The sequence below is a fragment of the Trematosphaeria pertusa genome, assembly GCF_010094035.1.
Source record: "Trematosphaeria pertusa strain CBS 122368 unplaced genomic scaffold BU26scaffold_17, whole genome shotgun sequence".
NCBI classification, from domain to species: Eukaryota; Fungi; Ascomycota; class Dothideomycetes; order Pleosporales; family Trematosphaeriaceae; genus Trematosphaeria; species Trematosphaeria pertusa.
Genome location: NW_022987228.1, coordinates 122,488 through 137,519, shown reverse-complemented (window position 1 = coordinate 137,519; position 15,032 = coordinate 122,488). Strand labels below are relative to the sequence as shown.

General features: G+C 55.2%; 5 protein-coding genes across 5 annotated transcripts; 1 reads left to right on the top strand and 4 right to left on the bottom strand.

Moving 5' to 3' along the window:
- Positions 1–1,529: 1,529 nt before the first annotated feature.
- BU26DRAFT_113566 (uncharacterized protein) lies at positions 1,530–2,908 on the bottom strand. The gene is made up of 2 exons (XM_033819430.1): positions 2,086–2,908; positions 1,530–1,978 (listed from the first exon to the last, which is right to left on the bottom strand). Exons 1-2 carry the CDS (start codon positions 2,660–2,662, stop codon positions 1,758–1,760), a joined length of 798 nt encoding a protein of 265 aa, XP_033678234.1. The 5' UTR covers positions 2,663–2,908; the 3' UTR covers positions 1,530–1,757.
- Positions 2,574–3,120, top strand: BU26DRAFT_113591 (uncharacterized protein). The gene has a single exon (XM_033819431.1). The coding sequence runs from the start codon at positions 2,763–2,765 to the stop codon at positions 3,084–3,086; it is 324 nt and encodes a 107-aa protein (XP_033678233.1). The 5' UTR covers positions 2,574–2,762; the 3' UTR covers positions 3,087–3,120.
- A 1,354-nt stretch (positions 3,121–4,474) lies between these two features.
- Positions 4,475–6,268, bottom strand: BU26DRAFT_534219 (uncharacterized protein; the record flags this gene model as incomplete). Its single annotated transcript, XM_033831208.1, has 4 exons — positions 4,475–4,567; positions 4,630–4,703; positions 4,862–6,178; positions 6,241–6,268. The coding sequence occupies 4 exons, from the start codon at positions 6,266–6,268 to the stop codon at positions 4,475–4,477; spliced, it is 1,512 nt and encodes a 503-aa protein (XP_033678232.1).
- Positions 6,269–6,952: 684 nt separating this feature from the next.
- Positions 6,953–10,468, bottom strand: BU26DRAFT_113523 (N1221-domain-containing protein). The gene is made up of 4 exons (XM_033819429.1): positions 8,369–10,468; positions 8,028–8,316; positions 7,846–7,975; positions 6,953–7,797 (listed from the first exon to the last, which is right to left on the bottom strand). Exons 1-4 carry the CDS (start codon positions 10,295–10,297, stop codon positions 7,044–7,046), a joined length of 3,102 nt encoding a protein of 1,033 aa, XP_033678231.1. The 5' UTR covers positions 10,298–10,468; the 3' UTR covers positions 6,953–7,043.
- A 649-nt stretch (positions 10,469–11,117) lies between these two features.
- On the bottom strand, positions 11,118–12,089 carry BU26DRAFT_437248 (uncharacterized protein; the record flags this gene model as incomplete). Its single annotated transcript, XM_033824224.1, has 2 exons — positions 11,118–11,461; positions 11,516–12,089. The coding sequence occupies 2 exons, from the start codon at positions 12,087–12,089 to the stop codon at positions 11,118–11,120; spliced, it is 918 nt and encodes a 305-aa protein (XP_033678230.1).
- Positions 12,090–15,032: the final 2,943 nt, after the last annotated feature.

Below are 15,032 nucleotides of genomic sequence, written 5' to 3'. Positions count from 1 at the left end.
AAAGATGTGCCCGCCTCAAACCCTCAGAATATCAACATGAACCTGCTGACGAGGTGATGCAATTCATGTCTGCGCCGGGAGGGCGAAGCATCTCACGCAACCACTTCGGTATGACACCTTTCTCTTCGCGCCTCGCATCCTCTCTCCTTCAAACTAAAACTGTGCAGCTACAGTAGCATGTTGCAGGAATGAAAAGGACTTGCTCAATAAGCGATGGACTACTGCAACCGGTGTTGCAGTACATGTCACAAACTGCTTGTAGTCAACCTAATGCTCTCTTCTCTGGTAAAAGATATTAAAAGTGACTCCATAGCTCGGTGTGCGGTGCACTAATCCTCTGAACTCAATGATGGCGATGGAATGCGAGGCGATGGACTGACATGTGATCCAGGTGTGCCTCTGAGCGTCACAAAGCGCCCTTTCCGCCTAATGGTAGGAATCGTTCATCAGCCAATCTCAATTGGGAAGCTGCACTGTTTTCCCGTCCAGGACACTACATATGCTCTTGTCGTTACGATTATGGATAAAATAGATCCCGCCAACAGTATCATACTCTAAAGATTGAAAACGGCAAGCCTCAGGCATGTGTCACCGGAGCTCAGGACAGAATTCAGATTTCCGGGGAGTGTCGAAACATCTCGTTTCCGCTTCTAGAACCCTTCACTGGTAAAGTGGGAACACGGGATCCTCTCCAAAACGTACATTAGCGTAGTGCAATGTCAGGCGTCCTACTGGGATGCGCGTAGCTGGCTGGTCCAAGTCTGAGCAGCAGTTCGTGATGTGAGGGCCTCCTTAAGTGTATCAAACTCGTCGTTGAAACCGAGTTAGGATCAAAACGCTTGCGGAAGGATCGATGGCAGCCTTCTAGGAATCCCCTAGAAGTGCGAAGCCGCCGTGGAATCGCAGCCTCGCGGCATCCTCTCTCCTTCTCGTCCCATCATGACATTGACTCTGGCAAAGTCGGCATATGTACCTCGTACCCAGGCGGGGCTAAAGCGTCAGCATCGCTGGCAATCCGGGATGCCGCAAGCCGAAGGAACGATCAAGTGGTTTGATCGACATCTGAGCGCGGCTTTTGGGGGTTTCCGGTTTGATAGATGTGTATGGCCAGCTTCGCATGCATGGTAGGTGGCTGTGCGTGAGGGAGGCTTTGCCCTGCTCTTTCTGCCAAGGTGGACTGCCTCGCCGCAATAATAGATGAGACGTTCGTATTGCTGTGGATCGCCGTAGATCTTGGGATGCCTGTCGGTGACGACGGTTGAACATGGCCTAGGTAGGTGGGAATTGAAACGAAACGCCATCCAAGGAGCAGCATCCGACAACCGGGACTGGCATCCTTGTGGAACTTGTGGCGTGCGCTTCGTGCAATATAGGCAAAACAGACAGGCTTAGCCTTGCAACATGTTAGGAAATCAGGGTCTTGTTGAGCGATGATGAAACTTGACAAACAGACAGACAGCCGCGACGCCGCGCTAGTAGAGTCAGAGATCCTCCTCGCTAATGCCAGGCGAAATACGGGCGACCTGAAGAGAGATGAGACGGAAATAGGTAGAAACTGCCGTGTCCGAATGAGAGTGCCGAGCTCCGCTCGCACAAGGGAAATTGGGCCGTGTTGTTGGAGTTGTGTTGTTGAAAGGGGTTGAAACGAAATGGTGGAACCCCAGCCGTTAGATGCCAGCCCACGTCATAGCACAGATCGGCCGCAAACAAAAAGCAAATCAAAGGACCAACCCCCGTCCTCAAAATTCCAGCAAATCTCAATTTACCAGAGCCGTCGGCCAATCAAGCACGGTCAAACTGCGTCTGGCCAATCGGCGCCATGTCGCAAAGTGCTCGAAAGGGTATAATCTCCTGCACGTGATGCTCCCTTGCGCCCGCGCGCTGCACAGCATCACCCCACTGACCACGCAACAATCCCAGCGTTCGATAAGCGTCGCAAAGCCGTGTTGCGATAAGAAAATAGGATGGGCGAAGCAATCTGCCTACGTCAGCGGACTGGACCTCGATATTCAGATCGGCGTGGAGGGCGCCAGACGGCTTTGGATGGTGAAAGCGGGCGTTGGAGCGGGTGTTGAAGGACCGCACCGTGGATCCATCGAGTGTTGCCGGGCAAAGAGGCTGAGGTGGATGCAAACAAACACTGCCCAGCTGCATGTGCAATTGGGGCCGATGCCAATGTGTAAACATACCGAGGGATCCCTGATCTCCCAGCACGCGTTCCCCGGACATGTTTTAGGCTGTGATAGAGGGACGTTTCCGGAAGCCGATGCGGATGGAAGCGGATGGAATCACGAGTCGTTGTGGATGTCGCCGCTGCCCTCGCACACCGGGCATTTCTCTCGCCCAGTGTGCTTGCAGTCGCCACACCCGTGGCCGCCGCAGTGATCGCACTTGACAGTCCCGTTTCCCGAGCAGGTTGGGCACTGCATTGTCGAACCGTGGTCGGTGCCAAGGGCGCGGGCAGACGAGGAACTCCAGAAGGGCAAAGGCGAAGGAGTGTATGAGGTTGAAGGGCAAGTCGGCGAGGCAACAGGCGTATACAGAATGGAAGGCACGAAGGAGTGAAAGCCAGGAAGGAGTGGTCGGTCAGTGAGGTTCGAAACAACAGCCAACGGCAGCCGGTAGCCAGCTGCCTTATATACAGCCAACCCGCCGTGTCCATGGCCCAAACTTGGGCCCCGTAATAGTGAAGCGCAGCTCAGCCACAGAAAAAGCAGTCCAAGGCCCCTCAACCTCAACGCGGCTCCAGCTGCCCCTCGTCAATGACAGACAGTCGGAAATTGCTTCGCTGCCGCACGGCAGCAACACATGACAGGCAACACCGCGGGGGGCACTGCTCACAGAGTGGTGAGACGGGCTTTCGCCCGGGCCGCGTCTCTGCCCTCTGGTTGTGGCTTTGCGGCGTTGGCACCAGTGCCGCGCGACGTTGCTGGGCAAGCATTGTCAGCGGGAGAGTGGGATGGAGCAATGGAAGGACGTCGTCAGACGGCGGACGGGCCCACGGCACTGCCGTGCCCTGTTCCTGGAATTGTCCGGAGCAATCACGTCCGTATTCGAGCCTTCTAGCGCGCTTGTCGAGCGATTAGCGAGCTGGGGTGTCCTTTGCTGGTCAGAGGGCAACGTCACTCGAGGCCCGCTCTCCTCTGCCTCCCTCTCATGATGGACTGACACGGCGCGGTGGAGCCTGGCGGGCCTTCAGACCATCAGGCAGCGGCCGAATGGAACCAACGGCCAGTGCGGGACGCAGCACGCTCCCGTGGGACTGGCCAAACGAAGTCGGCCTCCTCAGGGCGCAGCGAGCGAGCTCTCTTCCGTAATGTCTACCTGATAAGGCAAGCACACACGTGGCGGCTGCAAGAACGTTTGGCATGAGCCGAAGTGGTGGGTAAGGCTGAAGCCTGGTTGGGTGGCTGATGCTGCTTTCCCGGGCACCTACAGAAGCTGACAGGGGCGCTGTGAGGCTTTTACCCCCTCGCTGGAAGGTCCCCTTCGCGGAGCGGATCATTGCGAGGAGCGAATAACGCACTGAAGCAGCTCGGGCTGCCTGTTGCAGCGTGTGTATGGAGGCTCATTGGGCCCGTAAGGCGAAGATTGCTACTCGAAGGGGCAAGCTTAGCACTGCCCAGACACCGTTGCGTGCCATAGAGGAGTATACGATGCTCGCTAGCGAGACTGGCATTGGCGGCCACGTAGGCAGCTCGAGCTCTCCCGGAAAGATGTTGCAATCGTTAGCCGCGGTTGCCTAGGGGTTCCGGACTACCCAACCGGCGATGATGACCAAGGAGTTAGCCAACGGTTAGTGCTCTGCAACTGGACAACAACAGGGAGGATTCATAACCTTGGTTCGTGCAACAACGCTGTAAACTACCAGCCGGCCGTACGGGGCCAGCAGAAACCTGATTTCTATATTGCTGTGCGAGCCCTCGTGAGCCATGAGGGTGGCATGGGTATTTGACTCTCACGAGATGTCACTCGTAGCTTTGTGCCCTGTCCCAATACCCGGTCGAACCGAGGTCGCCTTAAGAGAACATAACGGGCAATTGACCAATCAAAACAAAGCAACAGGGTGGTACTGGTGCACAAGCTTCTCGCTACTGGAAACGGGGCGAAGCATGCGGGAAGTGGCTCATCGGCTAAGGGACCGACGGCAGTGTAAGGGGTCCACGAGTGTTCTCAGATGCTGACGTCGAGTGACGCAATGATTACACTGCCTTCTGGTAACAATTAGTTTCATATTTGGAAGGCCAGAGGTAGTAGTGATGCCTCGCGTATGGAATAGATTGAGCATGTACTACAAGTCGTTATCTATGGACCCCGACTTAGGCCCTCGCGATCTTACACAACGGCGTATCGGCGATGGCCTGTCGAATAAACTCTAGCCCTATATTTCCTACGTAGCTATGCCCATAAGACTGTGCAGGTACATGGATAGGGTCTGTGCTGATCGAAGGGCAACACCTAATCTTACATCTCTCTAAAGCCTCGCCTTGATCCTAGACGCAAGACTAGGCCTCTCCAAAGCAGCTGGGCCGTCATAGATATCCCTTTCCACAGCCCTCGTGTTGATCTATCAAGTGTCAGGTTACACATGCCCCTATATTGCAAACGACTGCTGTTGGTACGACTTACATGCTGCATTCCCAATTGGTCAATCCTCTCCACGCCGAGCAGTCGCATGCAAGTCTCGGTTTCCGCTTTGAGAACTATAGATGAAAATGTCAGCACGGGCGGAACCATAGCCGAAGCCGTGATAAGGGAGGTGAAGCGGAGCTTGGAGAATACGTCATGGGGCTGGATGGGCGCTGCCTCCCTTGCCCGTAATTCTCTTTGAAATAGGGAAAATCAGAGATATAGCACTTACTCTCCAATACTCTTGCGACTCCCTCTTTGCCTCCAGCTCCGAGGCCGAACAGTGCAGCTCGACCGACGCCTACCCCCCTCGCTCCTAGACATAAAGCCTTAACGACGTCAGTCCCTCTCTTGATGCCTCCGTCGACCCATACTTCGATCCGATCGAACACCTCCGGGCAATACTTCCGAATCTCCAGCAGCGTGTGCACAGCAGGGGGCGCGGTATCCAGCGCTCTGCCACCATGGTTCGAAAGTATAATGGCTTTGACCTGCGGCGCGTAAAGACTCGCTAGGTAGGCGTCTTCATGCGTCTGGACACCCTTCAGCACGATTGGAAGGCCGGTATGTTTCGCCAGCCACGGCAATGTCGTCTTCCATGTGAGGTCTGCTGCTGTGCCCCAGAACAAGCTCTGTCCCACGCCCACAGCTTTCTCCGGCGTCTTTGAATCGGTTGTAGTCTTGCTTCCGGATGGGTCTTGTTGCACCGCAGATCGCACAGGCAGATTGCTTCCAATATTCTTACTCCGCTCGTCATCCTCCCTTTTTCCCGGAACCGGCGCATCGAGCGTCAGGCAGATGAACTTGATCTGCGGCAGTTTGTTCATGCGCGCCAGTATCGCCTCGCTCTTCGCCCGCTCAGTTTGCACATACAATTGCCACCCAAACACCTGCCCCTCTTCCAGCGAATCCTTGACGATTTGCTCCGGCGTCATGGAAGCGTTCTGCGAAATGACCTGCATAGCGCCGTACTGCTCGCACGCCTGCGCAATACCCCACTCGCCGTCCGGGTGCGCGAGGCGCGCCATTGCGGCCGGGGAGACGTAGATAGGCAGCTTGACCTTGTGCCCCAGGAAGGTCGTCGAGGTATCGCAGTTAACGCAGTCAACGAAGATCCTCGGCCGCAACAAGATCTTCCTATACACCTCGTTATTGAACTTTTTGCTGACCAAGTCATCTCCTGCAGAGTAATAATACGCCCAAGCCTTTCTACTTATTTGCTTTGTAGCTACCTCTTCAATCTCGTCGATGTTCAGTATGCTCTCGAGGTCCACCGCGCCATCTTGTACCGCATCGCCCGTTTCTGCCGGCGACTTTTCGGTCGCGGGAAGAGTGTCTGGGTTTATGGTGCCGAGTTTTTGCTCCGGCTTGAGGTTCTCTTCGAGGATGCCAGGAGGGTGTATCGGGTCGTATTCTTCTGTTGCATCCGTGCCAGCGAGCTGGAGGATCACTTTTGCGCCCCCAGGATGTTCGGAGAGGAAGTCGGTGACATCGTACACGGCGCCGTAGAGAATGACCCAGCAGCTTTCTGCTGTGTTGTGCTTCGCAACTGTCACTTGTGTCAGAAAGCGCTTCAGGGTTCAGACGAGATCAAATGAGTTGAGAACTAACCTTCGGCGTAGTCAAAGACGTTCGGCATGTTGCGGTATGCACAATCGCGCTTCAAATGCAAGCATATAGCGGTGGAGAAGAGAAATGCAGTCTATTCACAAGGAAATCTTGACGGGAAAGCAAGAAGAATAGAGGACATGGGACTGACGAGCTTGGATAGCCGACTCATTTTGTGGCGGCGTTCCAGGGCGTGGAAAGCCGCGCCTTGCGGGGGTGAAATCTCGGTGGATCTGGTGCCGAACAGGCAGTGCGGCCCGCATTTCTGTCTTCGGCAAGCCACGACATCGTCAGCCGAAACGCTGCAGGGCCGATTATGACGCATAGAGCTGTTGATGCAATGCAGGGCCCAATGGAAGCTCGCAAAGGCGCGGACTGCATTTGCTGCCTGTTCTCCGAGCACGAGAACACCTGTTCCTGTCGCGCTGTGGGGCTGCTAGGGAGAGGGGGACAAATGCCGCGGCGTTTGAGACGCAATTGCCGCTCCGACTGCAGCGTACCAAATGTGTGGGAGACGCGACACGAACGTCAAGATACACGTGTAAGACGATTTCGGATACCGTACCGTCTATCCTGGAGTGCCTCTCGCGACCTTGGGTATTATGAATGCGCTGAACCCTATTAAACCCCCAATCGCGTCCGCAGCCCTCTCCTCCACGAAGACAAACAAATTCGCTATGAGCCCGATGCGTTGAACAAGTCGTCCCGTGTGCGATGTGTATGCGGTCGGGGGAGGACTTGCCCTGGCGGGTTGTCAACATCTACTTTCCCAGTCCGATTGAAGCGAAGCTCAAAATGATCGCCCATCACCAACTTTCAATAGACATCGGCTCCATGTCAGGATCATTCACAGATTCGTCTGGCCAATCAAATTTCTCCAGCTCTCGCTTGAAGAAATCCTGCTCTTCTTCCAGGACACCGCTCTTCGCGCCCATGCCTTCGGGGTATCTCTTCAAGTTGTGCCAATGCGTCAAGGCTCGTAGCGCTTGCTCGAGAGGAACGCTCTCGTCGACTTCAGCGTCAACATCGCTGCCTGCGAGCCAGTCGTCTCGAAGCTCCGGCCTGCAGTGTAGGTAGACGGCGGTGATGACGCGCATGTTGGACTGGCGCCACTTTCTCCCACAGTAAGGAACCTGGTTCTTGAAGAGCTTCAGCGTGTAGAGTCTTAGGTCAGGTTGCGGCACCTTGAGGCTCTTCCGGAGGAACTGCGATGACTTGTACGATACAAGCATAAGATTTCGGTGTGCCTTGTTCTTGCAGATTTTCTGCATGATCCGTAGGTAGTTGATGGACGTAAAGAAAGCGCGCCATGAGAAGTTCGTTATCGGCTCTTTGGGAAGCTCGCTTGTCGGAAAGCCCAGCTCGTCAACCTCTGGTGGCTGCGGCACGGCCGGGAGAGGTGATTGCTCTACCTCCGACTCGGGGTTCGGATTTTCATCACGATGCATCCGGATCGGCGGAGGGACGGCGTCATCCGAGTCAGAGTCAACTTCAGGCTTGTCCACAGGCTTTTCCTCATCGACTCCAATCCTAGAATGGGATCGACAGAAATAGAAGAAACTGCACGAGTCAGCGAAGGGTAAGCGTGGATTGAGGACGTGGACTTACTTAAGCTCTTCTTGCTCGCACTTGAAATTGACCACTTTCTCAATCTCTTGCAGCTGCAAGAGCTTCAAAATCAGCGGCACGTAGCTGGAATCCACGAGAAGCTGTGTGATGTACTCGTATTTTAAGATGTCTGCAGGAATGAGCTTGTGCCTGGTGATAATCGTTTCATCAGGACGACTTACGGGAAACCTTGAACCATTTCAGAATCAATATCAGGATGCCAGACACGGCCTTATCAAGCACCTCCTGCGTCCGCATCGCATCTACCTCTTCATTCGTGGCTACAGTGCCGCTGTGACCGTTGACTCCGTTTGTTTCGGGCCTTCCTGTCCCGTTCTGGTTGTCTTGGAACTGGAAACCACTCTGAAGACTGTTCGGCCCATTCGCTTGCGTGACCAGAGCGGTGACATGGGACAGAATAGCCTTGATGAGAACAATTATAACGGATTGAAGATCTGGCAAAGCTAGCCGCTGCCAAAACGTTAGTGGGCATGAGTAACGAGTTCGACGCAGCATCTCTTACATAGAATTTCTCCACCAAGGCCATTCTCTCCTCAGTACTCCCGGACTCAGGCGGCTCCTTCTGAGCATCTCCTACCTTGTGTTCCAGGGATAGCTCGTCGACACCCGTGTTCTCATCCGCGCCGGACCAGCCTCGTTCATATTTCATGAACTGCACACGCTCTTCCCACAATTGCTTCATGGCACGCGTCGCCCTCATGCGCTTCGCAAAGAGCTCGGCTGCCTCCAGAATCGAAGTGGGAATGTCCGGTCCTTCCCATTTCCGGCCGACGAGCAAATCTTGCAGGTCAGTCGAGCCCTTTCCGCCGAGCTTATTGCTAGATTCATCTAGTGGTGGATACAGGAACGGGAACATTTGGTTTGTCTGGTAATTCTGCTTCTTGCCACCCTTTCCGCCAGGACCTGCGGGAGATGGCGGAGGTGATGGCGCAGGGGTCGCTATGTGCACAGGTTGGTGAAGAATCGAAGTGTTGTTGCCGCTCATGTCACCAAGACCGGAACCAAAGACATGGTTTCCAGCAGCCTTGCTCGGATGGTTCTTGAGTGGCGGGAGAATAGAGTTGTTCTCAGGCTCCAAAGGGAATAGAGGAGGCGGAGGATTATACGCAGGATATTTAGACAGGATTTCCTGTCGGAACAAATGGTAATCCAACGGCGATGCTGTTATGAGAGGTTGACCTCTTGCATCAGCAGATTTGAGGCCCTTGCCTTTGTTGAAGGAGTCTTTTGCCTTCTCAACCTCGACCAGGCCACCGAAAACGACGAGGGTGGTCTTCCAAGTAAGCAAGCAGACTTTGGAAAGCGGGAGGTTTATAGAATCGTCCCATCGCAGCTTTGAAATAACCTCAACTAGCAGCATCAAAAGACCAGGCTCATGAAGAGCCAATATGGCGCTTCTGATGCTCAAATCGCCGTTCTCCTTTTCCTCGATACGTGCTACTTCAAGGACGACGTAAACTGCGGTCATGGCACACCACACCTCGCGGCGCTCAGCCTCCTTGCCATCGCGCGGAGCGTTGGGCGCCACGTCGACACCGCAAGCCCTGAGACAGGAGGAGCGAAGCTCATCGACCAACGTTTGGAGACCGCCTGTTTCGGCGAGCAGACAGACATTCTGTCGAATCAACAAAATTTGCTGTGCGGATTTATCATACGCTCCGCGAGAAGGAGCCTTCTCTATGGGCGAGCTTTGCTGGGATGCGGCGTCGTCATTCGATCCTGGAGTAAGACCGGCACTCTCATACCAACATCCGAGAAGAATGTATACAAGGGCCTCGAGCTTTTTCAGTCTGGAGACGGGATCTGGCTGCTTGATCACGCTGAGGAGGTACTGCACGAACTTGGTCTGCTGTTGATGCGTTGCCGTCGTCCAATCCAGTCCGCCGTCTTCGTATGTGGTATTGTTGATGCCGTTAAACGTGCCCCACTCCTGACCAAACGATGCCTGAGCCTTCAACAGCATAGCCTGTTCCTCCACACTATACGAGAACCACTCCTCCAACTCATCTTCGAACGACGAAGCGTCCTCGTATGTGAAGGCGTATGGGGTAGGCTCGACTCTGGGCAGGTCTTTGACGAGGTTTCGCAGCTGCATCAGCGAGAGGGAATCGGTCGGCTGGTTAGCATCTGGGGGCGGCGCAGGCGGTGCGGGCGGAGGCAGATGAAGTGGCGCTGGTGTAGGGACCGAGTTATCCCTTCGAAGCCCAGGGCGTAGTGGCAGCGCGCAGCTTGCTCCATCTTGTCCAGACGGGCCGTCGGCGCTCTCGTCGAGCAAGAGGCCTTGCTGCTCAGCGGTATCGAGGGGAGGGTCAAGCTCTTCGGCCGGTTCTTCTTCAAAAGCAGGCGTTTCTGTGCCGGGGAGACCTATCAGCTCGGCCTCATCCACGACCGGAGGCACGAGCGGCGCCGGGAGCAGGTCGTCGTTGTCCATAGCAGGTCGCCTTGGAAACTTGAGCACGGAAGAGGGCGTTCGCAGAGAGGCTTGGGCACGGCCACCATGTTTCGGAGTCCATTCACGGCCTAGATATGGCCATCATTGCGCAAGTATCAGTGTGGAGTGACCGGGCAGGTGAAAGGCCGCTCGTCGACGTTTGAAGTGGGATGGTTCCAAGGTTGTTTGCCAAGCATGAATGGCTCGTGCTGTCCTCCACCGATGGACCTGACCAATGAGGCTCATGCAGACGATTATACGAGAGGAAGGAACGCTCCGCTAAATCGCACGACTATTAGCCTCATGAAAGGAAGCAAGATAATGAAAGCGGTCGAGTATTGCACGAAAGGTTCGGGACATTCACAGCGCACCTAGGCACCTCGTAGATTGGAAGAATAAATTGTCGTAAATGCTCATCATCAGGACTACTCGAATCTTAAAGTATGTGCACTAAGAAGTCTGGAAAGAATTGAACTCCTGCTCGCTGTTTCCCTCTAAGCCCGCATACGGCGTTTGTACCGTCCGTCAGTCGCGGCTAGTCGCACTGCACTGAAGCCGACAACAAATCCACGCCTATCGAGTGAGTGACGCCGAATGTAGTGGCGAATGTCGCAGTGTGAAGAAAAGGAAAAGCGAGGACGGAATATATCCTCGGAAGATAGCGTGCCACACCCCACAGAGAGAACAATATTCGACCGCCGCGCTGGAGAAACATTTCGCACACTTGTTTTGCGCTCAAACAGGTAGCCGACCAAGAAGACCGAGGCCGCCGAAACCTGCTCTATGAAAAGGAACTCCTGTTACCGTGTTGAAGCTCCATTTAGCTCGAACCATTCTGGTCGTCGTTGTTTTCGCGCTCTTTGATCTCATCGGGGACAATACCCGCATTTTCGCAAGCGCGCTTGTAGATTGCGCACTCGTCCCACGCTCGCTGGCATTCGGCCTTGAACTTGTCGCAGCTAGCGCTAAGTTCGGTAATGGCTTGCTCTGTGAGAAGCTTCTCGAGGGTCCATTTCTCGATGTTCTGCTGCTCGTTCTCCTTCAGCTGTGTGATGAACTGGACAGCACGCTGCAGAATGGAGCCTTTGTTCTTCTCGCAGCCAGGTACGATCTTTGCGAGCTCGTTAATGCCCTCGTTGATGGTCTCGCGGCGACGACGCTCGACTACCGGTCAAATTAGCTGCATGTCGAGCGCGCTGCGATACATGTATTACTCACCTTCTTTATGGTTATCTCTGCGCACCTTGTGCCATTCCTCTGATCCGACCGGCGGCTTGTGAGTAGCGGTGGCGGGCGGGGACTCGTTAGTCGCGGCTTGGCCGGATCGCGAGGAAGACGTAGCTGCTTTCAGGGCCTCGAGACTGAAATCCTGCATGCCCTGTTGTGGCTGGTGATGGTCGCCCATGTTGAATGAAGCTCCCTCTCCTGCCGATGCCTGGGGTTGGAATGATAGCTCTGTCGCTTGGGGTACGGTCATCTGATGGTAGGCGAGAGCAGCGGCAGCGGTATCACCGACGCTGGAGGCGTTGGCACCGCCGTTCTGGTGTACGCCGAACTGTTGCTGCATATCGTCCTCGTTAGTCGAAGCGTTGTGTGCGGCAAGAAATGAGGCGGTGGCTTGGTCACTTAAGTCGTTGGTACTGCCGGCGGCGCTGGTCGCAGGAGCGGGTCGGTTGGTCGTAGGGCCTTGATCTCGTGTATCTCGCTTTCGCTTGTTGGTGTGGACGGTGTCGGCGTGCGCGCCGAACCCTGTCTTAGAGGTGTCGGTGGGATAACCAGCAGTATCCGCCATATTCCCCGAGTGTCCGTTGTATAATGAAAGGGCGACAGAAGACTGTCAAAAAGAAGGCCGTACCTTCGTTTGGGGGAGGTGGTCTTATTCGATGGTTTTGACGTCCCTTGCGACAGGGCGCGCCAGCGGCAGGCGGGGTGGCCTTGGTGGAGGTGGGACCGTGTCGATATGTGGGTAGCCGCGACGTAGCAGTTGGTGAAAGAGTAAGGCTGGGTCCTGTGACGAGGACTAGGAGCGCGATCGGGCGCGAGGTGACCTGCGCGGGCGCCTGAGGTCGAAGTCGCAAACCTCGCTATCCACCGGTTCACGCACGATGCAGACGCGGTGTCTCGGTAGCAATCATGCGCCGATCGAGCGCATACAAGACCTAGTGAAGGACAAACGTTAGCACGGGCGCAAGCAGAAGAGTGCGTGAAGGTGTAACCAGGCCCAGTGCGCGCTCGATTGGCCGCGATGATTGCCTGCCACTGTGAGACCGAGCTGTCAATGCTCAAAGAGGATTCGTCTCATGGTGCAGTTGCAGCGCCGTCGAGATCGCACAAGCGCGTCGTGCTCCGTCTCTTCCAGAATGCGCGCGTCCACGGAGCTCCCAGGAGCGGCATGCGGCGCACCAGGCAGGACGGGCATTCGGAAGGCAGCTGCGACCCCCGGATGGCAGGCGCGACTGTGGAGGGCTAATACACGCGCCGCAATCCCCAAAGTGGATGCGCTGAGGGGCGGCCACCCTGTGCATGAGCAGTATCTAGCGCTGGCATACCTGTGGTTTTGCGGTTCCAGATCCCGTGATGCTGTCGAACATGCGTAAGCAGGCGTCCGGAAGTCAGTCGTCGCCGGGCTCGCGCGACAATGTTGTGGGCAAAATCGAAATATGGGTGAACGAAAGAGAAAAAGGCTGCTTACGCCTCCGAAGCCTGAGAGCACCGAAGCCCGGTAGGAATCGCTGGTATATCGGTCGAGTAGTCTCGAGATCACCTGAATGTTCCGGAGGGAGAGCGCACCTGACCGCGGCGACTTGCGCTTTATGTGAAAGAAGAAACCTTGCTAACACCACCGCACCGCGCCGGGTCGGGTGGGCCGTGCGTCCGCGAATCAAAGCAAACCTTGACGCCATGCCTCCCCACCCCCCCAGCTCCCTGTCTTTCAAGCAACCACATCACATACGGCTCATTCTCTCACCAAAACCCTAGTGCTTTAATACCGGGAGAAGATTTGTTGTCCGAACGTTTTCCACGCAGAGAGTCTACTCAGGGATCTTGAGTACCTTGATGTTGGTCTGCCCGAGTCTGCGCACACTCTCATCAAGTCTACCGTACCAGGCATCACCGCAGCGGTCCTCGTCTCGGCCTGCCAACTCGACGGGTGCAGCCTTCAGAAAACGACTTACGACTTACGACGAACACCCACTGCCCGCTCACGAAACTCCATCCGTGAATCACGCGACCGTCGATTCACACGGTGCACGTGGCGCCGACGCTATTTGCCGAATCATGGATGTCTGCACCTCGCTGCGCGCATGTGACTGTTCCCCACACACACCTGTGAGCAGTCAGCCACACAGTTATCTACTACCTTCCGTTTCCCGTTCTACGTTCATTCTAGACGTACGTACGTTCCAAGGACGCCAAAAGAGTTCGTTGCAGCACACTACTGCTCTCTAGCTCGAATAGCCGCCGAGGTCAGGTTATCTCATTTGCTACCTGGGTATTCCCGACGACTCCAACCCACCACGATTCCCGCCGAGCGGGAGGCTTCGAAGGACTCCCGCCACACGGCTTCGAAGAGCGGATAAGCAGCGAAACATTCCTCGTCTTTTGCCACATTCAATACACCCCTGGCTCTATATCCATACTGCCGGGCCCAACCTCCCCGAGCAAGTCAGTTTGAAGTCTAGGGCCTACAATAAGGCGAAGCAGAGCCCATCTATCTTCTCATCTTTTAGCTAGACGCCAGGGTGCTGCGAGACCGCATGCCGCCGCTCGCCAGTAATATTTGAGCTGTGAGAGCTCCGTCAGACGTATATGTCGATGGATATATCCCTACGGTGTTCTCGCGGGAAAGCAACGTTATATATCTCTATTTTACACGCATTGTACAGCTTTCTTTGGCCGGATTTCGGCGCCGCGGCATCGTTCCCTGTCCCACTACCGCGAACGAGACCTCGAGGAGGCGTTGCTTCTTGGGAAGCAACCGTGAGCTTTACATGCTGTTTGTCTCATTCGTGATATCCCTAGGCTCCGATGCGGTCACATGCCAGATCAGCACGGTTCTATACGCTTTGCTCCAGAGCTTTGTGTATCGTCGTCTGATCGACCCGCCTATCGTCTGAGACATCTAGGGGTGTACGTGTTTTTCTTACCTCTATTCTCCATTACTACGAAACAGGCGCGCTCCTCAAAACCGCCAAAAACTAGCATGCCTCCCTAGACTCGACCAAGGCGTCTGTGCCCTTTCTGGGTACTCCAGCTGGTCAAGCGCTGAGGGAGCGCAGGTGGCCCCTGGGTTGCCTCATTAGCGGATGCATATCGGCCTCAACATTGCCTTGTTGCATGAAGTCGGCATTTTGGTGCATGGTCAAGCCACTTTCTCCCTGGAGCCTCCGCCGGAACTCCTTTGGGGTCTAATTAAGGTTTGTGGTTCCATTGCTAACCTGGGTGGCCCATGCCTTCCGCTTGAGGAAGTCATGATGGGCACGCATCACACCAGATTGTAGATCATGCGAAACAACGACACTTCCCCGACGGGATAGCTTTGGCGGCATGCTTGGTATATACCCACCCGCATTCAGCGCACGAAACTATGCTCTGCTCTGTACTGGCCCTACTAGCCTCGAAAGCGGCCTCATGTCGACTCGACAGCGCTCATGCATTCAGACCGAACCCATCTGAGCGCTCTGCGGATGCAGTTAACTGTCCACCACTAAGGATCATGCACTGTTGTACGTCA